Raw genomic sequence first — 26,466 nt, 5'->3', positions numbered from 1 at the left:
AGAATACCATTCTGGATGGGCAGGCTTGTTTATTGCCACCTTCTCCACCAGCAGGTGCTAATCCAGGGACCTGATCCTGGCTGCCCCAGGTTAGAGACTTCGGGCTATGGGAGTAAGTCCTTTATAAACCAGCTGGGTACTGGGGTCCCTGGATGATCACTTCTTGGCTCGGTACACCCTGCCCTTCCCCACAAAGGGGGTGCCTGTCAGAGGCCTGGGGCTGATGAGCAGCCACCCCTCAGAGAGGGGAGCCCACTTCTGCCTTCTGCACCCTCTCGCTCCTGTGGGTGCCGTCGCAGTATGGGGGCTTCTGAGTGGCCTTGCAGGTACACAGGGCCACCATTCGGGTCTCCTGGGCTTTGAACTTGAGTGGGGAGAGGCCAGTGCGCTGGAAGAAGTGGGAGCCATCACAGAAGGGCTGGGGAGGGAAAGAGAAGTTCAGAGCGCTGGCCCCACCTGTAGGGTGGGCAGGTCTGGGAGGAGCAGGGCACTGTGGTTAGGGCTCCCGCTCCCGAGTGACACTAGTTTACCTCTCATTTGTAGTGTGAGGATAAGAGTTGAGTTGTCCTAAGGAAATCATAATAATTTATTATGCACTTTGCATACAGTAAGTGTTCAGTAAGTTTGAGTCATTACAGCATTAGTCTCCAGGGCACAAGGACAGAATTTCCAAGGTGAAATGGGCCTTAAGTTTTACACCAATAGTTTGTTTTTTTTTTAATGGCCCAGTCTCCACTGCCTCATGAAATTCATTTCTTTCCCCATCCTGGTAAAAACGGGGTTGGAGAGAGCCTGCATGCATCACAGGGCTTTAAGGCAGACTGGGGTATCAGTATTTTGGCTCCAGGAAACAACTGGGCGTATTACAGGAGTGGGTGTACCAGGGAGGAAGGGGGTGTCCTGTAGTGAACTGGCTGCCTGGTGCCAGCATATACTCCTCGTCCATCCCAGCAGGGGCTCGAGCAGAACCGGGTAACAGAAACCGAGGCCCCTGGAGGTGCTGCGACTTGCTGTTAGTGGCCTCTTGACTTTGGGGTCAGGGTGGGGTCGGAGGAAGCCAGCCACTCTCCAGCTGAAGTTCCTTTAGCCCTGCTCCCCCCTCATGAGGGCCTGCTCCAAATCGATCAGTGGCCAAGCAGGGCTGCTGACACCAGGCCACACTGATGGAGAAACACAGCTCAGAGCTCAGCACCAGGAGGAAAGGGGCCCTGGAGGCTGGGAATATGGAGCAGGTTCCCGCCGGATGAAAGGCTGCCGGGGCTGAAGGGAGCAGGCAGCCAGGCTGCGGCCTGCCGGCAACCAGGAAAGTCAGATAAACAGAAAGGGAAGGGTTTTCAGAAGACTGGGAAGGGGCACTGGGGGGCAGTGAAACTGGGCAGTCTTCCCAACGATGGGGTCCCAGGCTGGGAACCTTTGGCCCAGATGCTTCTTAGGAGCAAGGAGGGAGGAAGAGAGAGACAGGCAAGCCCCTCTGCTTAGAACAGAGCCTGCATGAGCCTCTGAGACGGGAGCACCAGAAGCAAAGTCCAGAACCCGGGGGAGGGGGGGGGGTTGAAGAGTTCAATGTGTGTGTGTGTGGGGGGGGATTGGGACAGGCAATACTTTCAACAATAAAAATTTTCAAAATCTAAAATAAAAATAAATAAATAGATTTAAAACCACAGAAACCAGAACCCTGGGTTCCACCCGCCTGGCTGCGTGACTGAGTTTCTGTATCTCCGGACTCGTCTCTAAGGGTTGATACAGACAGAGCTCAGGCTATGGGGTGCGCCAGCCTGAGTATTTTTTTTCTTGAGAGGGAGCTCTCAGACACACCCTGCTTTCCCAGCCAGGGGTGTCGGATGTCAATGGGTGGGGGTAGGGTCTCTCACCTGCTTCTTGCTGCGGCCACACACACACCACCTGTAGGTTTTCCCTGCCACTAGCTCCACCTTGATGGGTGTTTTCAGGGCCACCACGGACTTGGCTGGGGCTTTGGGGAACCATTTGGCCTGTGGCAGGGAAGATGAGGGGCTTGGGGTCAGCCCAGGTCCTGGAAGCACTTTGGTCCTATGGCGGCCGGTGTCTCACTGGCCTGGCTTGTGGCAGGCTTCCTCTGGGGTGACATACAGCAAGGACATTCCTGCCCCCCCCCACCCCCCCCACCCCCCCGCAAGACACACTAAGTACCCCGGGCTCCAGATAGGCATTCAGGTTTGGAGATCCAGCTGCTTTCTCTCAAAACCCTGGCTCCACCTGGTACTAGGGAGGGGAGGGCGGGGATCCTGCCAGCCTAAGCCGGCCAACGGCACCTGGGGCTTGGTTTATCAGGCATCGCTGGCTCCCTGCCCTGTGCCCTCTGGTCCAGCCTGCCTCCCCTGAGTCATCAAGAGGTGGCTACAGGCAAGGCAACTGCAGGCTGAAGCCTAGAAAGAAGGGCTGACCCTTCCAGGTTCCCTTCGCTGGTCTCTACCTGGGGGGTCTGGGGAACTTGGGCAGAGAGAAGGGGAAAGGGGGGGGGGGGGCGCGACACTTACCAGCCAGGAGGAGATGTCACGCCTCTGGTTCAGCTTCTGCAAGGCGCGCAGTCATCACAATACCGTGATTTGGAAACAGAAAAAAAAGTCATTGGGAAGCGGAGGGCGTCCGGAGAGGAGTCATCTGGGAAGGAAGAGATGACCGCTTCTGGGTGGAGGAGAAACGCGAGGGTAAGAGAATGGGATCACAGGACAGGAAGGCGAGCCGCTGGGGCGGTGCTGGCCCGCGGCAGGCGCTCGGGAGGCGCTGGGAGGGCTGCACGGCGCGGCGACGCGGGGACTTTGGGGCCGCGCAGCCGAGGGGCAGGCGGACGGGGCTTGGGGGGGCGCATCGGGGGGCGGGCGGGGCTTGGGGGGGCATCGGGCGCGGAGAGGAGGGACGGGCGGCGCCGGGCAGCGCCGGGGATGCTCACCCAGGCCCCTGGTCGCAGGAGCGCGCCCACGCCACCCATGCTGGGCCTCGCAGCCACGCCGCTCGGGCTCCGCCCCGCTCCGGGTCACCTTTCCGCTCACTCCCGCCTCCGGCCCGCCCGGCCCCGCCTCGGCCGGAAGACGCCGCGGGATTCCGCGCGGGTGGGGCCGGAGGTCCGCGCGGTCCGGTACCGCCCCAACCGCGGGAGGCCAAGCCGAGGCCCGTCCCGCAGCCTCCGCGGGCCCCGTCCCCGCGCCCTCTTTGGTACCCGCAGGTCTGCGGAGTGACCCGCGGAGCATCGCCTTTCGTTTCCCCGCGTGCGCTCCCAGCCCACCCCACCCCCACCCCCACCCCCACCCCACCCGCGGGCGGGGGGCCGTACCCTCCCGGGAGCCGTTTCTCCTGCAGAGTCTGGCAGTGTTTCTAGGAGCGCGGGGCGGGCACACCTAGGGAGCGTGTTTTTAAGATTCCACCAGCCCGGCCTACGCATCACATCCTCGTGGGTGGGCGCAGGTATGTGAATGTTCACGGTGCAGGCCTGGTGCTGTGCATTCTGGGGAACTGTTCTTCTAGTGCTTGAAGACTGTACTAGACATGCCCCCCCTCCCCAGGCTCCCACAGTTGGCAGGCACCTCCCTTTCCCTTCAGTAAAGCCAGACAAAGCAGGGTCTCTTTGGAGGGCTGTTGTTGGGTTTTTTTGTAAAACATTCTTTTATTAAAAGAACAAGTGCTGTTTACGAACTGCCCTTCGTACAAATAACATCCGTTATACAAAGATACAAGATCCAGGTTATGCACAGTTCCAGGCTTGGAGGTGGCGGGTGTTGGGGGGAGGGGGCATTGCCTTTTGGGGTGAGAATATAAAGGTTTTAGAAAGAATGAAAAAGGAGCCCTGGGTTTGCAAACCACGGCGTCCCCTTCCCGCTCCCCTAGGAAGAGGCTGCTACGCTGAGACAGGCTGGGATGGAATGGGGGTGGGGAGGTCAAGGTTGGCGTCTCGGGTCCTGCCACCTAAGTCCCACGTTGGGCTGGAGGAAGCAAACAAAGGGCAATGAAGGCCCCCCTCAGTCCCCAACTTCTCAGTAGATACGTCCGAGTGGCCAGGAGCTAGACACGTGTAGTCTGGTGGGTGTGACTGTAGGGGGTCAGGGTGCTGGGTCCCAGCTTCCCAGCTGAAGTGACTTAAATCCCACCGGACACTTCTCCCCAGGAAAGTACGCTGGGATAAGGAGAACGGGAGGAAGCTGCCTAGCCCTAACTGGCCTATCGCACACCAAGGAAGATGCTGGAAGCTGGCGGGAAGAGGCTGTGCCTTTGAAAACGTGTCTGCATTTCTAGCTCGGGACAGAGAGGTGTGGAGAAGATCGCCCTTCCTCAGAGCTGGCCCCTCGTGTCTGGGTTCTTCCTAGGAGTACTCCCCAGGAACTCAGAACAGGAATGCTGGGGCGCTCTCATCAGCCTCAAGGTAAGGCCACCTGGAGGGAGCAGTAGACCGTGAGCCCGAGGGAAAAAACTCGCACACAGGAAAAGCTTTTTAAAAGCAACGTTTAAAGTGTCATTGTCCGTGGAGAGGATCCATCAGCTCTGAGCTAAGACAGTCAGTGCTACATCGATAACCGCCCCCACGCCACCCCCGGCACAGCCCTGCACTCACACCGTACATCACATATACAAGGACAGCCAGGAAGCCTCGTGGAGGTGGTGCAGTGGAGGGGGAGAGGGGGGGACCAGGAGGCCAGTGTCCTGAGGGCTGGTCCTGGCTCTGCCAGAGCCCCAGCCCCTCCTGGGCTTGGAGGTATCACCTTTGAAGTGAGGATCTGGCTCAAATGACCCCTAAAGACAGGTCCCTTCCAGTCCTGACACTCATGCGCCAGCTGTGACCCCAAAGCCAGACAGCGGCTCTGCATGCACACCCCACTCGCATCTCCACGCTGAGGGTGATGACACACAAGCTCCTGTCTGCATTTTCAAACTCCACTTCCGCCCTGCAAACCACATCCTTCCCGCCCCCCCCCCCCCCCAGTGCTCTACAAATCTGCATCCCTTCCCACTCCCCATCCAAATTCCCTGGAAAGAGGACTGAGGTTAGGTCAGTATAACCATCCCCCCCCCCCACACACACACATTGGGACCCTGCTCCTTCCTGAAGATCTCTAGGCCTTTCTTCTGATAAAGCTCCCTAAACGATGAAAAGGTACCACCTCTCTCCGGCCCCTTCCCATCCCCAATGGGGGGGGCAGCACCAGTCCATACCCAGCCCAGGTCCCATCTTCAAACCTAACCTGACTACCCACTGCTGCGCCCGCCTGGGGAAAGCTGGAAAACACAGACTCTGGGAGGTGAGAACCCCAGACTCCCGGGTGCGGGAGGGGGGAGGAGGTCTTGGTTCCAGTGCACTAAATCATGGGGACCTCTCCCCCACAGCAGCCTTGGGTGGATTTGTCCCTCGCCATCCAGAACAGAAGTGAACTTCAGCTCTCAGTGGGCTGGCCTTCCGCAAGGGCGTGGGTGTGAATGAACAACTCTTCTAAGAATCTCTGAAAAAGTTGTTTTTCTTCTCAGTGATTTGGGGGCAGGGAGTTAGATAGCTTAACAGATGAAGATTAACACAATGCTGAATTCTATCATTTCTTCCTGATATTTAGCATTAATAAAAAGTGAGTATTTCTGAGGTCATCACAACGGCCACCCCTCCCCCCAAGCCCTTGCAAGGGCCTAAGAAATTGCCTTGGAAGGATTCCCACCCACCCCCTCCATCATCAGCTCCCTAACATATTACAAAGTCTTATCAACAGTAATATTAATATTATTTTCAGTATCAGAAAAAAACCAGTTGAGCAGCACAGGCAAAAATATATCTGCACTACGTTTCTGTCATTGCCAAAAATATACACATCTTCTTTTCTTTATTAAAAAAAAAACCAACAACAAAAACCCAAACAGGAACATACACACACACACACACACACACACACACACACACACACATCCACACATGCAAAGAGACTGACGAGACATGAGCATCAGGGAAAGCTGGAAATGCCTTCTCCTGGCTCCAACCCCAGTGCAACTGAAACAGACACAGGCTTCAACCTTGCCCCTCTCCTGGCTGTCCCCCTGGCTCCTAGGCCTTTGCCACCAGAGGCTCTGGGCAGGTGGGGACTCCGTCAGGTGAGAATCTAAGCATTGCCCACTATACCCCGAGGGAAAACAGCTGGTGGGTGAAGGGACAGTTGCAGGTCAGCTTCAGCGTGAGTCTCCCCTGGTTGGTGGAGGTGGCGGTCTGGTGCAGGAAGTAGCTGGCTAGTTCTGGGAGGAGGTCTTCACAAAAGGAAGTGGCACTTGACCCTCCCTTGCTGTCCCCCAATCCCTGGGGCTCCCCTTGTGCCAGGGAAGCAGGACCAACTCTAGTGGAGGGCGGGGAGCTCTGAGGGGGCACGAAGACCATGAGGGATCTGGGGAAGGGAAGGCAGGATGTACCCTGATTCAAAGCCCTCAGCCCCCAGTTACTCTCCAATATTGGAGTACTGTTCTGATTTTTGTTAACCACGCATGCCCCAGAAAGGGACCAAAGCTGGTGAGGGTGCAAACAAGAGCTGGGAGCCCCCCTTCTGAGCACTGCTCCTATCCCTGTCCTCGGCTGCCCCAGGTCGGGGGAGACAGACATACACACGTGTGTACACACACACACACACACACGCACACGCACACACACGCAGCTAACTCCATCTCCCCACCCTCGGCACTCCTAAATCCAATATCCAATAGTGCAAAAAGGGGCAGGGCACCCAGGGGGCTGGGTTTCCGCCCCCCAACCCATCATTGGGCTCCCCCAGAGGTGGGGAGGCTTGGGCTGAGTTTGAGGCCACCCTGCCCCTTCCTCAGCCTTCTAGTCTGTGGGCTTTTACAAGCTCAGCTTGTGACCCTTGTGGGGGCGGGGGGGCGGGGGAAGAAGACAGGTGAGAAACAGTCTAAGGGGTCCCTCCTGCCATCTGCCCAAGTTGGGAAGAACTGCAGGTACAGTAGGGCCACCCCTTCTTTCTTAACAGATTTCTGCGCAGGGGCAGGCCCAGGACCTGTTCCATCAAGTGCTGATCCATTTTATGTGGTGGGTCCGACCAACCCCCCACTTTTGCCGTGGCCCACTGTGCTCCCCGGAGGACCTCAACACCTTTGCTGAGAGGGGCTCCTAGGTCAGCTTGGAGCCCGTCCTCCCTCTGAGCCCCTCACCAAGGGTCTCTGCAGAGGGGAAAGGGGCCAGAGAGGAGCTCCCCTCCCGTCTCAGTCCTCAGCACCAGGCGCACCCCACACTCCCCAGGTCTCAGCGCGTGCTCTGGGCTGGGACTCTCCAGGATCTGGGTGCAGGCGCCTGCTCCAGGCTAGGACCCCCTCAAGCCAGGATTGCCCCCTCCACTTTGGGGGTCAGGAGGGGTGTGGATGGATTTAGCCTTTTTCCTGGTTGGCTGAGGCTCCTTTGTCTGCGGTCTGGAAAGAGAGGAAGGGAGGCTGGGGGTTTGGGAGGTGTCTGGTCCTAACACCCAGCTGAGAACAGCTCTTTGGGTTAAGAAAGCTTCTGAAAGGTGCAGTGAGGGAGCCCAGCTCAAGTTCCTGACCTGGGCTCTGATGGGTATACATCAAAGTCAACAACGTGTTGTGTGTGTGTGTGTGGGGGGGGGGGGGGGCGGGGAGAGAAGGGGAGTGTGCTCTGCACAAGGGTGCCTGGCTAGGCGGGCATGCTCCAGCCAAAGCCAGCACCCATGCTGTCTTTATGCCCTCAGAGTGGCATAAGTGGGCATTTCCAGAAAGGCCCACCCAGAGCATCATCTCTTTCTACTGAGAGAGGAAATGGCCTTTTCTAATTGGTCTTCCCAGAGGAATGCTGCTTCCTAATTGGTCCTTTTAGTATTAGTGCATGCTCAGAGCGCATCTTTCTTGGATCTGCAGGAGGGAACCCATGTGCCTGCAGAGGCCCTGGGGTCTGGAGCAGAGTGCTTTGCTGACCTAGGGGTCACTTCCTCCTGATGATGGACCTTCTGACGCTGCCTATCCCAGAGCAGGAAGACAGGACACCCCACAGCTCTTACTCACCCCTCCTTTGGGGCCACTGCCGCTGCTGTCCGCCCCCGACAGGCTGAGGAAGGGGTTGGTCTGAGCCGTCAGGACTGGAGGGCCGCCTGCTGCTGCTACTGCTGCGGCAGCAGCTGCTGCGGCCATGAGACTTGTGTTGTTGCCGAGGGAGGGAGCCACCAGGGCTCCTGCGGGCAGCAGGGGTGGGGCAGATGCTGCGGGCAGCAGGCCAGGAGTGCCCGCCGACAGCAGGGGGGCAGAGCTTCCTGCCAGCAGGCTGGCCATGGGCAGCTGAGAGCCCCCGGCCATCTGCAGCCGCTGCAGCTCCCGCTTCTGCTGGATCTGCTGGATCATCTGGTAGACAACGGTCTGGTGTTCCTGCAAGTAGGCCAGACCGCTCATGGGCCAGTGGTTCCCGAGGCCAACGTGCCCTGCTAGGCCCAGGCCCCATCCCCTCACAGTGGAGGCAGGAGACGGTCAAGGTTCTCTCGTCTCTAACTCCCCACTCTGGGCCTCAGTCTCCCCATCTGGACCAGAAAGTGGTTGCACACCGTCAGTGTTGGTCACGTGGGGCACTACTGGCCAAGCACAGGGTGCTCACCATCCCTGGCCCCGCCCCGCTCGAGTCAGTTCCTCCGTCACCAGGACAACAAGTGCCCCCAGGGGTGGTGCGACCCCAACCTGAGAAACATTAAACTAGGTCAACAGTGTTCAACTCCCCCTCTTTTTTGTCTGCTTTCCTAAATGTAAGACTCATTTATTTTTGCTTTGAGAATGCAAAGCATTTTCAAGTGTTCGGAAAACCAAAACAATACCCCAAGTGGGGCCTTGACTTACGAGTTTAATTCCTTCCGTGACGGAGCTCGTAACTCAAATTACTCGTATGTCAAATCTTAAAGTGAACGAGTGAGACACGTGAGGCTGGGCTGATGTTGTGGTGTTCACTGTGACGTTCGCTGCGCCCACTAGCGGTGGGGTATCTGAAACTGGCTCGTAACTCGAATTTTAGCTAGCAACTCAAAGCAAAAAATCGGCCGAGAGACGGCTCGTATCTCGAAAAACTTGTTAGTCGGAACACTCGTAAGTCAAGGCCCCACTGTATATCATGGTTTGCCTTAGGAAATCTTGCTCCTACCCGTTCCCATCTGGCCCTTATAGCCAGATGAATTGGTTTCTTGTGTCTCTTTCTAATGTTTCTTTATGTGAAAATGACTATTGTTCATATAGTTCCAGCTCCCCCCTTTTTGAAAGGAAACCTTGGCAGAGCCCAACATACAAGGCAGACCCAAAAGGGGCTGCTCTGGTTGAGGGTGCCTCCTCCTCAGCCACCTCTCCACACGCACTCTGAGGTTCCCCCCGAAAGATCCTTGGGGCCGGGATTGGAAATGCTCAATAACTGAGGACTGCTCTCATCGAGGATGCTCCCGTCCCACAGGTGCACTCTCAGCCCAGCCTGGAGCTGTTCTCCCTCCCCAGACCCTCTGCTATGGGCCCCTCTAGCAGAGCTGGGGTAGGGGGGTGGGGGAAGGGCCTGGGAAAGGAGGGCCTTACCGGGGTCAGCTGTGGGGAGGCGAGGAGCTGCTGGAGCTGCTGGAGCTGCTGCTCTTGCTGCTGCAGGTGTCTCTGCTGCTCCGTTAGGCTGAGGCAGGGGGACAAGATACAGACCATGGGGAGGGACAGGGAAACACCCCCTCCCAGGAGTTCCCAGACGCCCTCAGACCCAGGTGGAGAGAGGCAGGGATGTGCGACTTTAGACTAGAGAGAGACAGACTGAGCTCAGAGAGTACAGCGGGAGGTAAGTTAGATGGAACTTCCCCAGAAGGAAAACCTAGACTGGGGTACAAGAAAGAGACAGCTTTGTCCTAGGAAGTTGCCATCCAAAGGGCGCTCACAACTAACATCTAGGGAGTCCCTGGGGCCAAGAGGTGACTAAATTCTGTATGGTTGGAGGACACTTTCCCCTTTGGGGGACCTTGGGTGTTTGGGGGGAGTCCCTCCCATAGCCAGCCTCCCCATTCCCTTCCCCAGGCTAAGCTTTCCCTCACCTGTTGAGACAACCTGGCAGCTGCAGCGCGGGGGCCCCACCAGCCTGGCTCAAGCCTGCAGGGTTGGGGGCAGCAGCCCCATTCAACCCCCCCAGGAGCCCATTGAGGGGCAGGGCCCCGCTGCCCGCCAGCCCCCCCAATAGCCCCTCAGCCATGGGCATAGCCCCCAGCCCCGCTGCCCCAGGTGCTCGGCCCAGCCCATTCTGCGGTTGGGCTGGGAGCGGGGCAGGGGCCCCAGGCAGGGCCAGGGGCAGGGTAGCAGGGCTCTGCTGGAGCAGGGGCAGCGGTGGGGGCGTGCTGTGGAAGGACAGCGACGAGCTGCTGCGGCTGGGGCAGCCTGAGTGTGGGTCCTGGGGAGGGAGGGGGAAGGGAGGGGTCAGAGGGGCAGGGGGCCAGCGTGACATTTCTGGCCCCCAGCCCAGCACCCACCAACGTTCTGAGAGAGCACAGCCACCCCCACCTCACCCCCAGGCAGAGCCACCCAGGAGGAAGAAGCAAGGCCCAGGGGTGAAGGCTAAGAATCCTAAATGTCTTCACAAATCATGTTTACAGACCACTGCCTGGGCTCCAGCACCCACCATCCTTGTTTAATACTAAACATCAAGGATGGTGGTGAGAATCTAGTAAGCCAGACTCGGGGTTCAGTGCTTGACCTGCACTATCTCATTCTTCCCTCTACAGTCTTAGACTAAGTAAGTTTATAGACAGCTAGGGTGACAGGCTCAGGTTCAAACCCTATGTCCCCAATTCAATGGCTCGGGTGGCTTCTCTGCCTCAGTCTACTCATTCATTACATGGGGTAACAGTAATACCTATGCCATGAGTACCTATCCCACAGAGAAGACAAAACAAACCGATGCTTTAAAAATCTCAGCACCGGACATGACAAAGGGCATATATGCGGTTAATGTTAGTTATTATGGTGATTATTACTGCCCAAGTCACACAGTAAGTGGCAGAGAGAACAAGAAACTAGTTTGCTTGATTTCAATAATCACCACAACATAAGGAGTCACTGCTTCCCCAACCACCGCCAATCACACAGGAATTCTTTGTGGGAGGCGCTGTCACAAACCCTCCTCACAGAGGCCTCCCTGCGATCGGCCCACCGTGGATCTACAGAAGAACCGAACCCCAAGCCCCATTCTTCCTCACGGCCCTCAAATCATTTCCATTTCAGCATCTTCCCCCGGCTTGTAATTATGGGCTGTTTTCTTGGATTTAGCCTATCTTCGGGAGCAGGACCGTGTCCGTTTTGCTCACTAATTGCTTTGCCAGTGCGTGGCATTAAGTAGAAACCTCGTAATTATGACTTATCTAATGAAGGAATGAAAGGATCAATCAACTCGTTGCTCTGCCAATCACTCCATCGTTCAACCTCCAATAGCTGCAGGGTGGAGGTGGGACCAGGAGGCCCTGGCGCCTCCCCGCTCCGGCCCTTCCCGGTGTCCACCGGTGCCCACCTCCGAAGACGTGGACAGCGAGTTGTCCAGGCCCAGACTGTTCTTCCCGGGAGGGCTCTTGCTGGTGCTCAAGGAATCGCTGCTGCCGGCTGAGGGGTGGGGGGGGGGGGGGGGGATCAGGGAAGGCGGTCAGGCCTGAAGTCGGAGCTAGTGCCCGCCGCCCACTCGCGGGCTGGCCCCTTACCTTGGGGAGGCAGGCCGTAGGGCCCAGCGACAGGGCCGTTGGCGGCAGGCAGGACGGCAGGCAGGGCGGGGAAGGGCACCGAGAGCTGCACGTTGAGAACCTGCAGCCGCTCCTTCTTGGCCGTCAGGCTCAGGATCTGCTCCTGGAGCCGCTGGTTCTCTTTCTGCAGCGCGTGCAGCGCCTTCAGCATCTCCACGACTGCGGAGAGAGGACCGAGCGCCTGAGGGGGCGGGGCGAGGGCAGGGGCGGGGCCAGAGGGCCGGGGGCGGGGCCAGAGGACCGGGGACGGGGCGGGGGCGGGGCCTGGCGGAGGGACTCGGAACCGGACCAAGAAAGGAAGGCGTGGGCTAGAGAGGGGCTCAGGTGAGCTCGGAGAGGCGGGACTGGGGAACCGCAGGTGTGAGGAGCGCAGGCGGGGCCTGAGGCTGGGTTCGAGGCCCGGTGGTTGGGAGGCGAGGGGCGGGCGGGAACTCGGGGCCTTACAGGGAGTGGCCAGGAGCCCGGGAGGGCCGGAGGCGGGTGCAGAGGCTGCGGCGCCAGGTGCAGGGCCGAGAAGGGGCTGAAGGTGAGGCTGAGGTTGGCAAGAGTTAGGGCTGGGGCAGGGTCTGGGGCAGAACCTGAAAGGCGTTTGGGAACTTCGGGGAGAGGGGTGACCGGATCTAGGGATCCCGGGGCAGGTGTCCCAGCCCTGCGCCCCCTCCTCACTGTTGACGCCGGCCTCGCCGTCGCCCTGCTTTTCCAGCAGCTGCTCCATGTTCGTCGTCCCGGGGGCCGCTGGGTCTAACTGGCCGCCCCCACAGGGTGCGGACGCCGTCTGGTCGAAGAGTGCGGGGAGGCTGCTGATGGGGGACCTGGGTCAGAAGGGGACACCGGGCTCAGGCTTACCTCCCGCTCTGGCCTCCCCTCCCCTGCCCTGCCCTCCCCTCCCCAGGGGTTCCCGTCATCCGCGTCTGAACCCCCCTCTTCTGGTGCCCGCTCCCCCGCCCCTCCTCCCGGGGTGCCCCTCCAGCCCGCCCCCGCCCTCACATGGAAGACAGACTCTCCTGAGGGGAGGTCCCCCGACACCGGAAGCTGCAGTCCTCCAGGTCTGGCTCTGGGAAGGAGGAGGGAGGCGGGGGTCAGCGGGGAAAGGGTGCCGCAGGCCGCTCGGTCCCCGCGGGGAAGGGGCATGGGATCTGGCACCTGACGGCTGACCCCCTCCCCGGGACCGCCCCACCCCAGTTCCAGCTCCGAAGGCGCTGGGAGCCCTGGCCTGGAAGCGGCCCCTGGGAGGTAAAGCCATGGACCCGTCTCTTCCCTTCTCCAGGCAGAAAGGCTCCCTCTGCCCGGCTGCTTTCACACCTCTTCCCTGGAAGCTTAATGCTGTAGAGATTTTGGGTCTAAGGCAAGCCCTGGGTCGAACTTGGACCTGATATTTGCTCTGTGAACTTGGGCTTGCAACTAACCTCCGAAGTGATTGTCATGAGGCTTACAAACAAGGCAAATAAATGTGAAGTGTTAAGCTGCATGCAGGAAGCCCTTAGTAATTGTAGCTGTTAGGTTTTGTAGGACTTTTTATGTTCATAAACTCACAAATTAGGTGGCAAAACCCTTGGTTGGGACACAGAATTCCTATTGGTTGGGGGGGAGGGGTGTGCCACCCCACCGTGTCATGTCTTTAATTCTGGGTCCGGTCTCTTTAAGAAGGCCTACCTGAACTGGTGGCGGGGTGGTAGGCCCCGCCCCCTGGCTGGCCAGGTGGTGTGTCTGCACCAATCAGCTCTCCGGGGCTGGGTTGACTCTCAAGGGAGAGGGTGGGACGCCTGTGACCCGCCCCTTTAACTCCTACACACCCGGAGGGCAGGTTGCCCAGCTGGTGGGATCGCAGTAACTGCTGATCCCAAAGACTCCCTATGAGGCCAGCTGATCCCAAAGGCTCCCTATGAGGCCAGCTGATCCCAAAGGCTCCCTATGAGGCCAGCTGATCCCAAAGGCTCCCTATGAGGCCAGCTGATCCCAAAGGCTCCCTATGAGGCCAGCTGATCCCAAAGGCTCACTATGAGGCCAGCTGATCCCAAAGGCTCCCTATGAGGCCAGCTGGGAGCTACGCCTCGGCGCTATAAGAACTGGGGTCAGAGTCAGGGGCCCAGAATTTCCCGACTTCCACTGCCTTGAGCGTTAATCTCTCTGCCCTTCTCCCGTAAGATGGAGCAGTAATTCTTTCCTGTCCTGTCCCAACCCCCCGGCAGATTTTAACCTGAAAGTGTACCCTGGTTTGTTGTGTGTGAAAATATTTTTAGCAAAGTGGGCAATGGCCAGAGGGAGGGGGCAGCCAGGAAGCCCTCCCATCTTTTTTGGGGGGAGAGACATGCAGGTGATGGGTGCCCCTCAGGCCTTTGGGAAGAAGGGGGATGGGGTCGGAGACTCACATACCTGTGTGGCTGCTCTCGGCTTGGGTAAGGAGGGGGTTAACGACACCCATGGGGGTTCCAAAGATGTGGGTAGAAGGGAGGCTGAAGGTAGAGCCAGCCAGAGAAAACACCTGAGGGAAAGGAGGTAGAGTCCAGCCTGGTGGTTATTCTCAGATCTAGGGCAGGACTGTTCTTACGGGGTGGAGGGGACGGGGTGTGCTGGGGAGGAGAGAGGGCCAGAGACAGGGAGACGTTCTGGGGATCAAGCCCAATATCTCAAGTTCCCATGGAGGGCTGGGGTCTTTAGCAACCTTTCCCCCTCCCCCCCTCCCCCCGCCCTGCACCCACCCCCTTGCCCAGGGATGGAGGAGCCCAGGGGTAGTCCTCACCTGAGTGGTGGAGATAGAAGCAGAAGAGGAGGGGAGGGTGCTGGTGAATGGGGAGCGGCTGAGGCGGGGCAAGGCAGAGGTCCCAGGGGGCCCCAGCAGGCTGGAAGAGAGGGGGGTGCTGCAGACAGCCCGCAGCATTCCACCACCGTGGGAGATGGGGTCCTTATTACTGGTGTAGATGCCTGTGGGCACAAGGACACAGAGGGAAGCAGATAGTCACCAAGCCCCTCCCCAAGGAGAACATTCCCTGGACCTGGCACCAGTCTAACCTCTGTGCACAGATGTCCCTTGTCGCCTGGGTGGTATCTGCTCGCCATGACTACTTATTGGACTTCCCTGCCCGGGCCTGGGGAATTCCCAACTATTCTAATATCCCAACCAAACTTTTTATGTCCTACTGACAAGCCAACACAATCTCTCCTGCCACAACCATGCAGAAGGTGGGCATGGAGGAGTGTCTCAGAGGTGACTATCACTTCCATCCTGTATCTCCGTCCTTCGGAGCAGTTTTATCACATTCCCTCCTAACCACGTGCTTATCCCTCTGTTCCATCGCTAGACGGGCTGGGCCCCCAATGCCCACCGTCCCACAGGGCCACTGACCTGCCCCTAGCAGGGGGGACTCCAGGCTCAGGCTGGGCAGGCTTCCGGAAGGCCCAAAGGTGCGGGAGGCCAGACCACCCAGGCCGGAGCTGACCAGGGAACCTCCTGAGAAGGGTGAGGCAGCAGTGGCGGTAAAGCCAGCCAGTTGGGCGCCAGGCAGGGAGGGAGCAGCTGGGGCCCCGACACCCTCCTCATTCCGGCTGCCCTTGGGACGGCCTGGCCCATGTCGGCTCCTCTTGCTGGCTTTGTGCTTCTTCTCCTTCACGCCTGTCTCAGGGGTCTCTTCAGCGGGCGCAGGGGCAGCACTCAGTGTGGGCATCCGCTTGTGGGTGCCTGCTGAGGTCCCAGACCCTGAGAGGTGAGGAGACTTATAGTCTCCAGGGGATGGGGCCCGGGCCCGGCCTGAGCTGGGGGTGGTGGTGGAGAAGCGCATGATGGGCCCAAAGCTAGAGAAGACCACCTTCTGCTCAAAGAGGTCAGTCTTGGGGGGCTCAGGAGCTGAGGGAGAGGGGGGAGCTGAAGGGGTGGAGGCTGCGGGCTTGGAGTACTTGTCCTCCTCTGGCTGCTCCAGCTTGGGGAAGGCGGAGAAGTCAGGGGAGCTCTGCAGGGACGAAACTGCACAGAAGGAAAACAGAATTACAGCTGCATCCCAGATCCCTCACTCCCTCCCACTCCCAAGATGCACTAGTGGGAGAGCTCTGGTCAGGGGATGGGGAAGCCTGGTGTCCTGTCCCAGCTCTGCCACTATTTCTGTGTCCAGGAGGAGTGCCCTCCCTCCCCCACTTACCATAAAGTGGGAGGAGAGGAGAGTTCCAGCTCAAAAGGGAAGGGTTTGGAGAAGTATAATTTGGTGGGGATCCCCCATCTTTAACCTGAACCAATTGAAGAAGCAAAAGAGAGCCCTAGCCGGTTTGGGTCAGTGGATAGAGTGTTGGAGTATGGACTAAAGGGTCCGGGTTCGATTCCAGGCATGTGCCTCAGTTGCAGGCTTGATCCCCAGCGCCGGTGGTGGGGGGTCCGTGCGGGAGGCAACCAATCCATGTGTCTCTCTCACATTGATGTTTCTCTCTCTCTGTCTCTCCCCCTCCCTTCCACTCTCTCTAAAAATCAATGGGAAAAATGTCCTCGGGTGAGGATTAAAAAAACACACAAAAAAATGAGATGCAAACTAATATGCAAAGGCCCTTGCTAGAGAAGCTCAGGGCCAAAGGCTGTCCCATTCCCAGCCTCCTCCAGGAGGCTCACCTGCCCACACTCACCTGCAGGCTGGAAGGGCCCCCCAGAGGAGGAAGAAGAGGAGGAGGAAGAGGAGGAGGAGGCGGAGGTGAAACTGCTCACACCTTTCCCACTGCTCAGCTTCTTCCCCTTGTGACTCAGGCTATGGCTGGAAGACTTTTTCCCCTTTGAGTCCCTGTTGCTCTCAGAGGTCTCCTGAGTGCTGGCCTCATGGTGGGAGGAGGAGGCCTAAAGAGGGGAGGAGAGAGGAAGGCTTGAGACCAACCGCCTGGGCCTGGGTTCACCCTGACTTGGGAGTGGAGCAGGAGCACGCAGGACCTGGGCTTTCCTGGGAGAGTCCAGAATTAGCTTCAAGAAGGATTCCGGGTAGAGAGATGGTGCCGGGGGTCCCTAGACCAGGAAGATGGGGAAGCAGCAGTGGAACTTCTGGGTGTGAGGAGAGCTGAGCGTTCTGAACCCAAGAAGCTGTCTGTCCTTCACCTCAGGTAGGAGACGAAAACGGTCTCAAAGTCTGTACTAATATACTCATTTGTTCGTTCATTCATTCATTCATTCAAGAAATACTTGCTGGACTTGTGTTGGCAAGCGGTGAGGGCCCGGCCGCATCTGTGGGCCCTCCAGTCACCACCATTCCCTCCTTGGTCTCCCCAAGCTGCCGCCACCTGGCTGACACCCTACTCCCTGGCCACTCTGTGCCTTTCCTAGACAACCTGAGCTTACAGTGCGGAGCCCTCTTCCAGGAGAGCCTATCACTCCTCCTGGAAAACTTCTCCTCCCTCAAAATCCAGCTTGGAAGTCCACTCTTCCATGAAGCCACCCTGGACTCCTGGGGTGGAGTAAGCCACGCCCTCCTCCTATTTCCAGGACACTGTGTACCACGGCAGCCACGCCAACAGCTGCCACCCTATACTGAAATACACAGTCCCCATTTCTGTCCCCTCCCCCCAGCCCCCCGTAACCTCTCTGAGGGTGGCAGGGCAGGGGTTGGAGGAGGATGGGCTCTGTCTGCATTTACTGCCGTGTTTATGTTGCATGGTCTCGCCACCTCTCTGAGCTTCAGTGTCCTTATGGGGCTAATTACGCCTGTTTGGAGAGTTATGAGGAACATAATGCCAGATACTAGTCCACGCCGCGGGTCAATAATGATGATTCTGATGGCTGTGGCTGCTAGGAATATTCTGCAGAGACTGACTGTGGTGGGTAAGAGTACAGGCCTTCAAGTCAGACTGCATGCGTTCAAATCTCGACTCCATCACTACCTAGCTGTGCACTTTGAGGCAAATTGCTTAACCTCTCTGTACCTCAGTTTCTCCATTTATGAAATGGGGTTAATAAAATTGGACTATTTTGAGGATTAGACAAGCGAATCCCTGTACACCCTGCAGATCCCCGTTCTAGGAGAGAGGCTGGCATGTGGGGGCTGAGTTAGAGCGTCATGTTACCGCCATCCCCAGGGATGGCGCTTCTCCTCCCGGTGGAGACCAGATATTTGTGAACCTCAGCGAAACCCACAAATGCCAGAGGGAGGATGGATGGGGGAATGAGAGCCACCCTGTGCTGCCCTCCCTGGGGGGAGCCCTTGTCTCTTCTTTGTTCTTTTCAACAGCTGGAGTTCTGAAGGGAGCCAGATGTGGTTCTGAGAGCAAGGGAGTCAAGGGGGTGGGGGGAGGGGCAGCGGCAATGCTGGGGCGGGTGGAGGGGATGAGCAGAGTGCTCCAACATGTCCAAGGGACTACCCAGCCACTGGGGGCTACTCCCAGATCTCTGCCCTCTCTTTCTACCTGTCTGCAGGCCCCAGGGAAAAGGGCACAGGGCAGAGACCGACAAGCTGTTCCAGGTGAGTCCTGGAAAGCAGGGCAGGGAGAGGGTTACTGGGGTAGTTGCCACAGCAACATCCCCCTAGAAACCTGATACCTGAGCCTCCTGCTAATAAGATGCCCAGAGCTCTGCCAACCTCCCTCGGCAGTGGGAGTGGATGGAGCAATACTGGCCACAGGAGGAAGCAGTTTCTCCAGGCCCCTTTCACCTTCCCTGGGGAGGGCAGGCTGGCAGGAGGGGCAGAGAGGGCTGCTCTGGCTTGGATTAGGGACGCCCTGGCCTCGGGGAAGGGCCTGCTATTTGCTTATCCTGATGTTGCCCGTTTCTGGAGACAGGCCTGACATACCATGCCCCGCCTTGGAAGGTGAGATGAGGGGGGTGGGGTTTCGGGGTGTTGTCAGGGACCTGCCAGGGGCTACACTTTCAGTCCCTCCAGCATGCACAGGTCACAGGCTGTGGCCTTCTTCCTGACAGGGAGAAGAGGTGCAGGGGGAGGGGGCTGAGAGAGATGGGGTCCTCTCTACCTATCTCTGGAGAACAGGCTCCAGAGCTTGGAGAATTGGAAAACCAAGTGTGTATCCACAGACAAGAGCCCAGGGCTGAGGCTCAGTGTCTGGACAGAGGCAGATGTGAACATCTGGCAGCCAGCAGGTAGGGGTGGTGCTCCCCACCCACCCCTACCCTCCTGATGGTAAATGATTGGTGGGGCTGAGGAGTAGAGGGGGTTGAGGTGGGGAGCAGAGGCACATTAACTTGAAGCTGTGGGGGTGCCCAGGTCCCTGGCTCACCCTGACCCCTCACACCCTGCCTCCCTCCCGCTGCTTTGGGCAGCAGTACCTTGTCAGCAGCGGGGACCACGGGTGGGGTGAGGATGCTGGAGGGTGAGTCAGGCCTCTTCTTGTGCTTCTGTTTAAGGCGTTCCTTGTCCTTTCGACTCTGGGGAAGGACAGGTGAGCAGATATTGGTGCTGGGGGGCATTTGGGGTGAAGATGACATGTGCATGTGGACAGTGGACCCCTCCCCGGGATGGGCTTTGTGGGTGTCACCTCCCCCTCTGGTGGGACTGGGGGACTTTGGCTGGACAGGAGTGGCTCAGGCAGGTTCCTCTGAGAGCCAACAGCCCCTCGTCCATTCTGCCTGCTAAAAATAGCCTGTCCCATGATCACGCGTGACACAGAGCACCACACACGTGAGCACGCACCTGCAAGGGTGTCCACCAGGGACACGGAGCTGTGCAGAGGGATGGGAGCCAGGCACACTGTGACAGGAGGCACAAGGGGACGCAGGCATGTACCCTTACAAACTGGGCTGACACCAGGCTAGACTGTGGAGATGTGTGCAGGGCCATGTACTGGGGGCTGTCGGGACACTGTCGTGTCATGGGGAGGCCACTGGAAGAACCACACAAACACGAGGGCCCCAGGGAAGCCAGGCCCTCACCTCGCCCTCTGTGATCCACACGGGTCACTTCCGCAGCCCCCTCCCTGCCCTCAGCGGCCTCAGAGGAGGGAAGGGGGCAGGCGGGTCACTTCTGCAGCCCCCTCCCTGCCCTCAGCGGCCTCGGAGGAGGGAAGGGGGCAGGCTCCTTGGCCGTGGGGCACCTTGTGGGGGCTTCGTGAAAGAGGTCTGAGTTTGTGAATGTGGCAGGACAGGTAGAGGGAGAAGACTTTTACCTTCTTCTGTGCCCTTTCGTGGTGGGAAGGGTGCTTCTCCTGCTGGGTGGATGGGGAGGCTGACCGGCTTCTCCGGCCAGCGATGAAGCCACTGCCACCGCCCCCTGTGCCGCTGCCTCCTCCTGCTGCTGCTGCGCCTCCGCCTCCCCCGCTGGTGTGCCGGGAAGTCTTCTGGGGAGAGAATGGAGAGGAGTTGCCAAACTCTCCTCTCCTTAGCTTAGAAAAAGGTTCCTGAAGGTCAAGTGACCCTGGGGCCCCTTGCCCTGGCCTGCCTGTCCCTAAGAGGACCTTGTGTTCTCAACGATGCTCTGCTCAACGAAGGGCACTCCGTAGAGCAGTGGTTCTCAACCTTCCTAATGCCGCGACCCTTTAATACAGCTCCTCATGTTGTGGTGACCCCCAATTTCATTGTTACAAATTGAACATAATTAAAGCATAGTGATTAATCACAAAAACAATATGTAATTATATATGTGTTTTCCTATGGTCTTAGGTGACCCCTGTGAAAGGGTCGTTCGACCCCCAAAGGGGTCGCGACCCACAGGTTGAGAACCACTGCCTTAGAGCTTCCCCAGCGTGTCCAGCGCACAGATCTAATGGAGGCCCAGAAGAGGCCAGGCTGCAGCAAGGCATGCTGGAGGTAGGACTGGGCCCAGGTGCTTGCTCTCCACCCACCTCTTTCCAGTGTCCTCTTGGCCCATCTCAGCCTCCTTTCCTGGGGTAGAGGATGTATGGGGGACCCTTGTGGGAATCCTGTTCCTCTACACTCCACACCCCATCCTTCCCTCCAGACACTTTACCCCGGCCATCAGCCCTTCTCCCTTCTTCCTAGCCCTTCCCCCTCCACCAAACACAGTGGTTCCTTCTGTCCCAGGACTGCTACCCTGAAGAAGGGGGAAGTCAGCATCCACAGCAAAAGCCCAAATAACCCTCATGCTGCCTCTCCCCCAGCCAGGGCCTGCTCCTTCCTTCCTTCACTGCTAACAGATGCCCCAGGCCCAGTGTGATGGCTTCGCCTGTCCCTGACTTGCAGCTGCTCCAAGGTCACCCACTGCATCCCAATTGCCAAAACCAAGGACTAATTCAGACCTCGTCTGACCCAATCGCTCCCCCAGGCACCGATCTTACTACCATGCCAAGCTCTTAAGACTCTCCCATTCATGGTTCCCTTCATACCTTGACCCTCCCGACCCTGATAGGCACCTGGGGATTCCAGCCCCAGCCTTATACACCTGGGATTGGCACTACCACCCTGCCCGGGGTGTCGGACAGCCACCAAACCTAAACATTCCCACTTGGCACCTCCTATAAACCAAACCGACCTCCCTACCTTGTCCTAAGTCATCATCAAACTCTGAAACCAAGGTGACCATGTAACTTATGATCCAAATCAGGACACGGTTGAAATTTAAAGTGGGAACTATTAATGATTACACCAGGGCAATAGGCACAAACTGGGACTGTCTGGGGTAGACCAGGGCAGATGCTAACCCTACACAAGCCTGTTCATAACATCCCCAGGTGCTCAAGCCCATCCACCCAGCACTGAGAGCCTGGATCTTAACTGCCACCCTCCACTCCTCCTCAGCTGCCCCCACACAGAGGCAAATCTACCTAGAAATGTTCTAGAGTCCAGCCTCATCCCTCCATCCCCCTCTTGTGCAGCTGTCTCCTAGCCACCAGCCTCAGCCCTTTGGATCCAGCTTCCTGGTGCCTGCCAGAGTAATCTTCCCTAACAAACAAATCTGATCATGTTACCCTCCCGCTTACAAGCAGCCTTACAAGCCTGTGGCCTGGGGGTGAGGTCCAAGCTGCAATTCTAGTCTGGCCACAGCCTACCTCTCCAGGACACCCACAGCTTCTGGAACACACAGGTCTTTCCAACAAACATGAGATAGTACCCCTTCTCTAGCCTCTCCGTGGCTCCCTGAAGCCCAGCTCTGGCCCTGCCTGAGATTTTTTTTTTGCCTCATCTCCTGCTCTGTCCCCACCAAACTCCCCGTTCTGCTGCTCACAAACTTCTTTCTCCTCTCAGGACGTGGCCCATGCCAGTTTCAAATCAGACTGTCTGTTTGACCCCATACATGCTGTAAGGTAAGTCACATAACCTCAGTGGGCCTTCCTTAGTTTACTCATCTGTAAAATGGGAAAATACAGTACATCTAGTTCTTAGGGTCGTTGGAAGGATCATACAAAATAATACATGTAGCCCTAACCGGTTTGGCTCAGCGGATAGAGCGTCGGCCTGCGGACTCAAGGGTCCCAGGTTCAATTCCGGTCAAGGGCATGTACCTTGGTTTCGGGCACATCCCCGGTGGGGAGTGTGCAGGAGGCAGCTGATCGATGTTTCTTTCTCATCGATGTTTCTAACTCTCTATCTCTCTCCCTTCCTCTCTGTAAAAATCAATAAAATATATTTTAAAAAACTAATAATAATAATACATGTAAAGAACTTAGTACAGAGGCCGGGGCGCAGTAAGCCCCCACCCCCACATGTCGGCTCTTATTGTTCCCGCCTCCGTTAGCTTCTGTGCTACCTCTTCTTTGAAGCCTCCCAGACTAACAGGAGAGCTCTGTCTTCCGGACAGACTGCTAGGTTTTAACTCTGATTCACACCCCTCAGGCTCTACTTTAATGTACTCTTCCTTCAATGAAGAGTTCCTCAAGGGCAGGGATGGGTTCCTTCCATCTCTGTCTTCTCAGCAGCAGGCACCAGCTTGGCCCAGAGCCCACACCCTCTAAACCGTGGCTGATTGACCCATTCATGCCCTGGCAGATGAGACTCACCATCTTGCTGAAGTGGTATTTGCAGTAGCCGCAGTACTTGACATTGTCAACCTCCAGCACCTCTTCCTCACACAGCAGGCCTGCCATTTGGGCGCTAACCGAGAGAGGTCAGCCTGAGAAGGGTGTGGCCACAAACCAGACCAGCCTCTGACCATCTACCCTCCTGGACCCCCACTGGGGCAAAGCCAAGGCCATCCAAGGGAAGCACTGCCATGATCACCAAAGAGATAGCAGCTAGGACCAGCCCATTGGGTGGCCATCCATGGCAAACCTCGGAGGGGGTTGCTACAGCTGGCTGGGGATCCCAGAGAACCCCGGAGTGGGAGGCGAGGGGCAGGGAGGGGTCTCACCAGGTGACATGGAAAGCTTGTCGACATCCATGGCGGTTACAGGTCATGCAGGCTCCCGAGGCCGCCTTGCTCTCGCGGCCCTGCTCCTCGCAGATGTAACATGTCTGCAGGACACAGCGCACTCGTCCCCTCTCCCTCCCACCTACGGGGCCCCTCAATTCCATCCTTTCCCGGTACCCTAGGTTAGTGCTATCCGGGAGAACTTTCTGTGATGATGGAAATGTTCTATGCTGCACTGTCCGATACAGTAGCCATGAACCACATGGGCACTTGAAAAGTGGCCGAGGACCTGAACTTTAAATAGGACTTAATTTAATGTGCATAGCCATGTGGCTGAGCACAGTCCTTGGGGCCTGCGTTTGCCTTGCTCACTGGTGAGCTTATTCTCGCCTCTGACTTGAACCTGGGATACCCCCCACCCTCCCCCAGGCTGCCTCCTGGTCTTAGCCTCAATGTCTCTTTCCTTTACCACTTTATTAAAGAAAGCCCCCGATGAGGTTTTCTTTATTTCAGTACCTTGTTTTCTTCACAGCACTTATCATAGACTGCATTTACGTTATTTGCCTGTTTATTGATGTTTACAGTCTTCCCACATAAGTGTGGGTTTCGTGGGGGAGAGAGCGCCCCTGTTTTGATCGGTACTGAACACTGCGTGCCTGGTGGTACCTTGCCCCGGATCTGACACCCAGTCAGCGCTCGGTGACTCCTTGCTAAGGTCTACCCCCTGGCAGGGCTTGAATTCCAGAGTATGACTGAAAGGTGCCTACTCACTTCCTGAGTTCCCTGAAAGTGTCTGTTGGACAGAATCAAGTTACAGGGGATGAAGAGAGAGGTGGAGGGACCCAGCTAGGGAGGGGACGAGCAGGAGGGCAGGGCAGGGGCCGCTGACCTTGTTGAAGCGATCATGAGGCACATACTGCAGCACGATGGGCTCCATGGTGAGCACGTTGGCAAACTGCACCTCAGGGATGTAGAGGGCACACACCACGTGGGCCCAACCTGGGGCAGTGGGGGGCAGGCCTCAGGCAAGCCCGAGACCGGACCCCTCACAGCCCCACACTGCAGGCAGTCCCCTCCTCCATGGCCTTCCCATCAGATTCCAGTGCCAGCCAGGAAAGGGAATCCAGCACCTCCCATACACAGACACACATGTCTGTCCCCCTGCCTTCCCAGACCCTGCTCAGGGGGCCTTGCTGACCTCAGCAGATGAGCCCTGGAGCTCAGGGCCCCCCCCTCACCTCCATTGTCAGTCCTCTTCAATGCCCCGTCTTTGTGTGGGCACAGCTCACACCTCTGCCAATGCAAGGAGGCACAGGGATTGAGGAGAGGGCCTTTTCAAAAGGGGTGGGGACCTGCTCACCTGCCTCCAAGCGCAGAGGGCCCCCCGGGAGGAAACGATCAGCTGTCTAGGGGGGAATGAGTTGGGGTCTAGAGCAAACAGGATTGGCCACGAGCCGGTAACTGTTGACGGTGGGTGTTGGGAACATAGGGTTCCTTAGACTATTCCCGCTGCTTTGGTACAGGTTGGAAACTTTCCATAATAAAAAGTTCAGACAAGCCAGCAAACAAAAATAAAAGGCCCCCTGCCTGAGGCGGGGCAGAGTGAGTAATGAGCTGAGGGCGAGATGGGGTAGGCGATAGGTGTGCAGGAAACAGGAAGTCCGGTGTGACAGTCCCACCCCAGTCTCAGCGTAATCAGGGGAGATGCTCAGGTGTATGGGGGGGGGGGGGAGGGGAGTCTCCAACTCACCACCCTGGCTGCTCGCTCCTGAGATTCGCATTTCCGGCAGAACCAGGGTCCTGTGGGCACCTGGACGATGCCATAGCAAGCTGGGGGTGGGGGAGGAGAGTCACAGAGCAAATTTGTCATCAGTGGCTTTTCCCAGAGAAAGAGGGGGGGGGGGGTGGCTCTAAAGGACTACAGCCAGTTCCAGTAGGGGGGGCTGCTCCTCTGTCTGGGGGTCACTAACTGGCCAGCAGGACCACAAAGAATGCCCAACAGCGCACAGGACAGCCTTCAGCCACAGAACCGAGCACTCCAAGTAGGGGCAGGAAGTCTGAGTCTTTGACCTTAAACTCTAGCCTAGAAGACCCTCCTTTCTGGACCTGTTTCCCAGTTTCTGCTGGAGATCACCCGGAATAGAGAAAACTAGAGGGACAACATTACCATAGGCGAACACATTTGTGTTGTTAAGGGGGGGGGGGTGTCTTAAAGGGCCAGTAAAGGAAGAGGTGAAAAGTTGGGGGTCCAGGAACCTCATCTTCTGCCTCTCACTATCATAGGGCAGGTCAAAAGGCAAGGCTGGGGGTAGGTGCAGTGCAGGTCACCCATAGGAGAGCGGCGGCAAGAGCCGACAGCGCCTGCCTTAAGGGCTGCCCCGGGAAGGAGGGGGGCCGCCGCTGTGCCAGGCGGGCGGGAGATGCCAGCCTGCGCCCTCGGCAAGATTCCTCAAGGAGTTAACTCCCGAACCATGTGCTGCCGGGGGAAACTCCAAACCTCCCTCCTGTCGATCCCGGCCCCTTGCACAACCTCTCTCCCTTCCGAAGCGCTTCCCGGGAGGATTTTAGGAGTCCCCTCTCCCCTGGGACCCTTCTCCTCCCTTCCCCATACGCTCCTCCCAGCATCCGGAAGCGGGAGGGGGGGTGACTCCCCCTTGACCTCTCCCTCCGGGAGCCGGGACCAAAATAACCCGGCAGGAGGGGACACCTCGTAGGTAAACATTCCCGCAACAGCCCGGACAGCGGCGGCTCCGGGCGCGGGGAGTGTGCTCACTGCCCCCGACTGTCTCCAAACTCCCTCAACTTGGGGTGGGGGGCGCGGGACTGGAACAATAGGCGAGAAAACAATGCCTGACCCGGTCCTCCAGGACAGGGCGGGGGGAGCCCCCCGACGCCTCCCTTCCCTTCAGGTGGGGTGGGGGAGGGGCGCCCGAGCCCCGGGAGGTCTCCGGAGGGCGCGGCCGAGGGCGCCCTGCGCGCGCCGCCCCCGGGGTCCCGCCGCCCCCCGCGGGCCACCCCTGTACCTTGGTGGACAGCCACGCTGCACGCGTGCCCATCACAGTAGACCAGCGGGTTCTCGGCCCAGCCCCTCTCGTCCGAACATACGCAGCAGCCTCCTACCATCTCCTTCATACTCCCATGAGCTCCCTCCGGGGCTGGGGCGGGGGGCCGGCCGGCGGGGGTCGGGGGTCAGGGGGGGAGGGAGGGAGCGGGGGGCCGCGCGCCTCCTCGCTCCCTCCTCCTCCTCCGCCGCCGCCGCCGCCGCTTCTTTTCTTTGCCTCCTCCTTCCTCCTCCTCGGCGTCCTCCTCCTCCTCCTCCTCCTCCTCGCTCGCTCGGTCTGGCCGCCCCCCCCGCCGTGCTCTCGCCCTCATGCCCCGACGGGCCCCCCCGCCCCCCAACAATGAGAGTCGCGCGCCGGGTTCGCCCCCTCCGCGCCGCGCGCCCAGCTACGAGGGCCGCCCAGCCGCCGAGCAGCCCGGGCCCGGCGGGGGAGGCGCCGAGTGGCACATCCCGGGCGCCCGCCCCGCGCCGC

The 26,466-nt window shown here is 58.4% G+C and overlaps 1 protein-coding gene across 3 annotated transcripts; it reads right to left on the bottom strand.

Moving 5' to 3' along the window:
* Positions 1-15: 15 nt before the first annotated feature.
* Positions 16-26,225, bottom strand: LOC308532369 (CDGSH iron-sulfur domain-containing protein 3, mitochondrial). 3 transcript variants are annotated; one of them, XM_081109786.1, is made up of 22 exons: positions 25,957-26,225; positions 24,684-24,763; positions 24,172-24,226; positions 23,823-23,932; positions 22,934-23,037; positions 22,584-22,677; positions 19,797-19,967; positions 18,961-19,059; positions 16,329-16,533; positions 15,070-15,684; positions 14,467-14,648; positions 14,100-14,208; positions 12,714-12,780; positions 12,393-12,538; positions 11,688-11,885; positions 11,504-11,592; positions 10,041-10,390; positions 9,547-9,634; positions 8,017-8,373; positions 2,517-2,552; positions 1,872-1,991; positions 16-418 (listed from the first exon to the last, which is right to left on the bottom strand). In XM_081109786.1, exons 1-22 carry the CDS (start codon positions 26,063-26,065, stop codon positions 239-241), a joined length of 3,564 nt encoding a protein of 1,187 aa, XP_080965912.1. In that variant the 5' UTR covers positions 26,066-26,225; the 3' UTR covers positions 16-238. The 3 variants fall into 3 exon arrangements, with proteins under 3 accessions (XP_080965912.1, XP_080965914.1, XP_080965913.1); XM_081109787.1 differs by lacking the exons at positions 16-418; positions 1,872-1,991; positions 2,517-2,552 and adding an exon at positions 3,610-7,413 and having other exon boundaries at positions 18,925-19,059; XM_081109788.1 differs by lacking the exons at positions 8,017-8,373; positions 9,547-9,634; positions 10,041-10,390; ... (14 more) ...; positions 24,684-24,763; positions 25,957-26,225 and adding an exon at positions 2,930-3,259.
* Positions 26,226-26,466: the final 241 nt, after the last annotated feature.

This window comes from Myotis nattereri (genome assembly GCF_964212035.1).
Source record: "Myotis nattereri genome assembly, chromosome: 16".
Classification (NCBI taxonomy): domain Eukaryota; kingdom Metazoa; phylum Chordata; class Mammalia; order Chiroptera; family Vespertilionidae; genus Myotis; species Myotis nattereri.
This window is presented reverse-complemented; position numbering and strand designations above follow the sequence as displayed.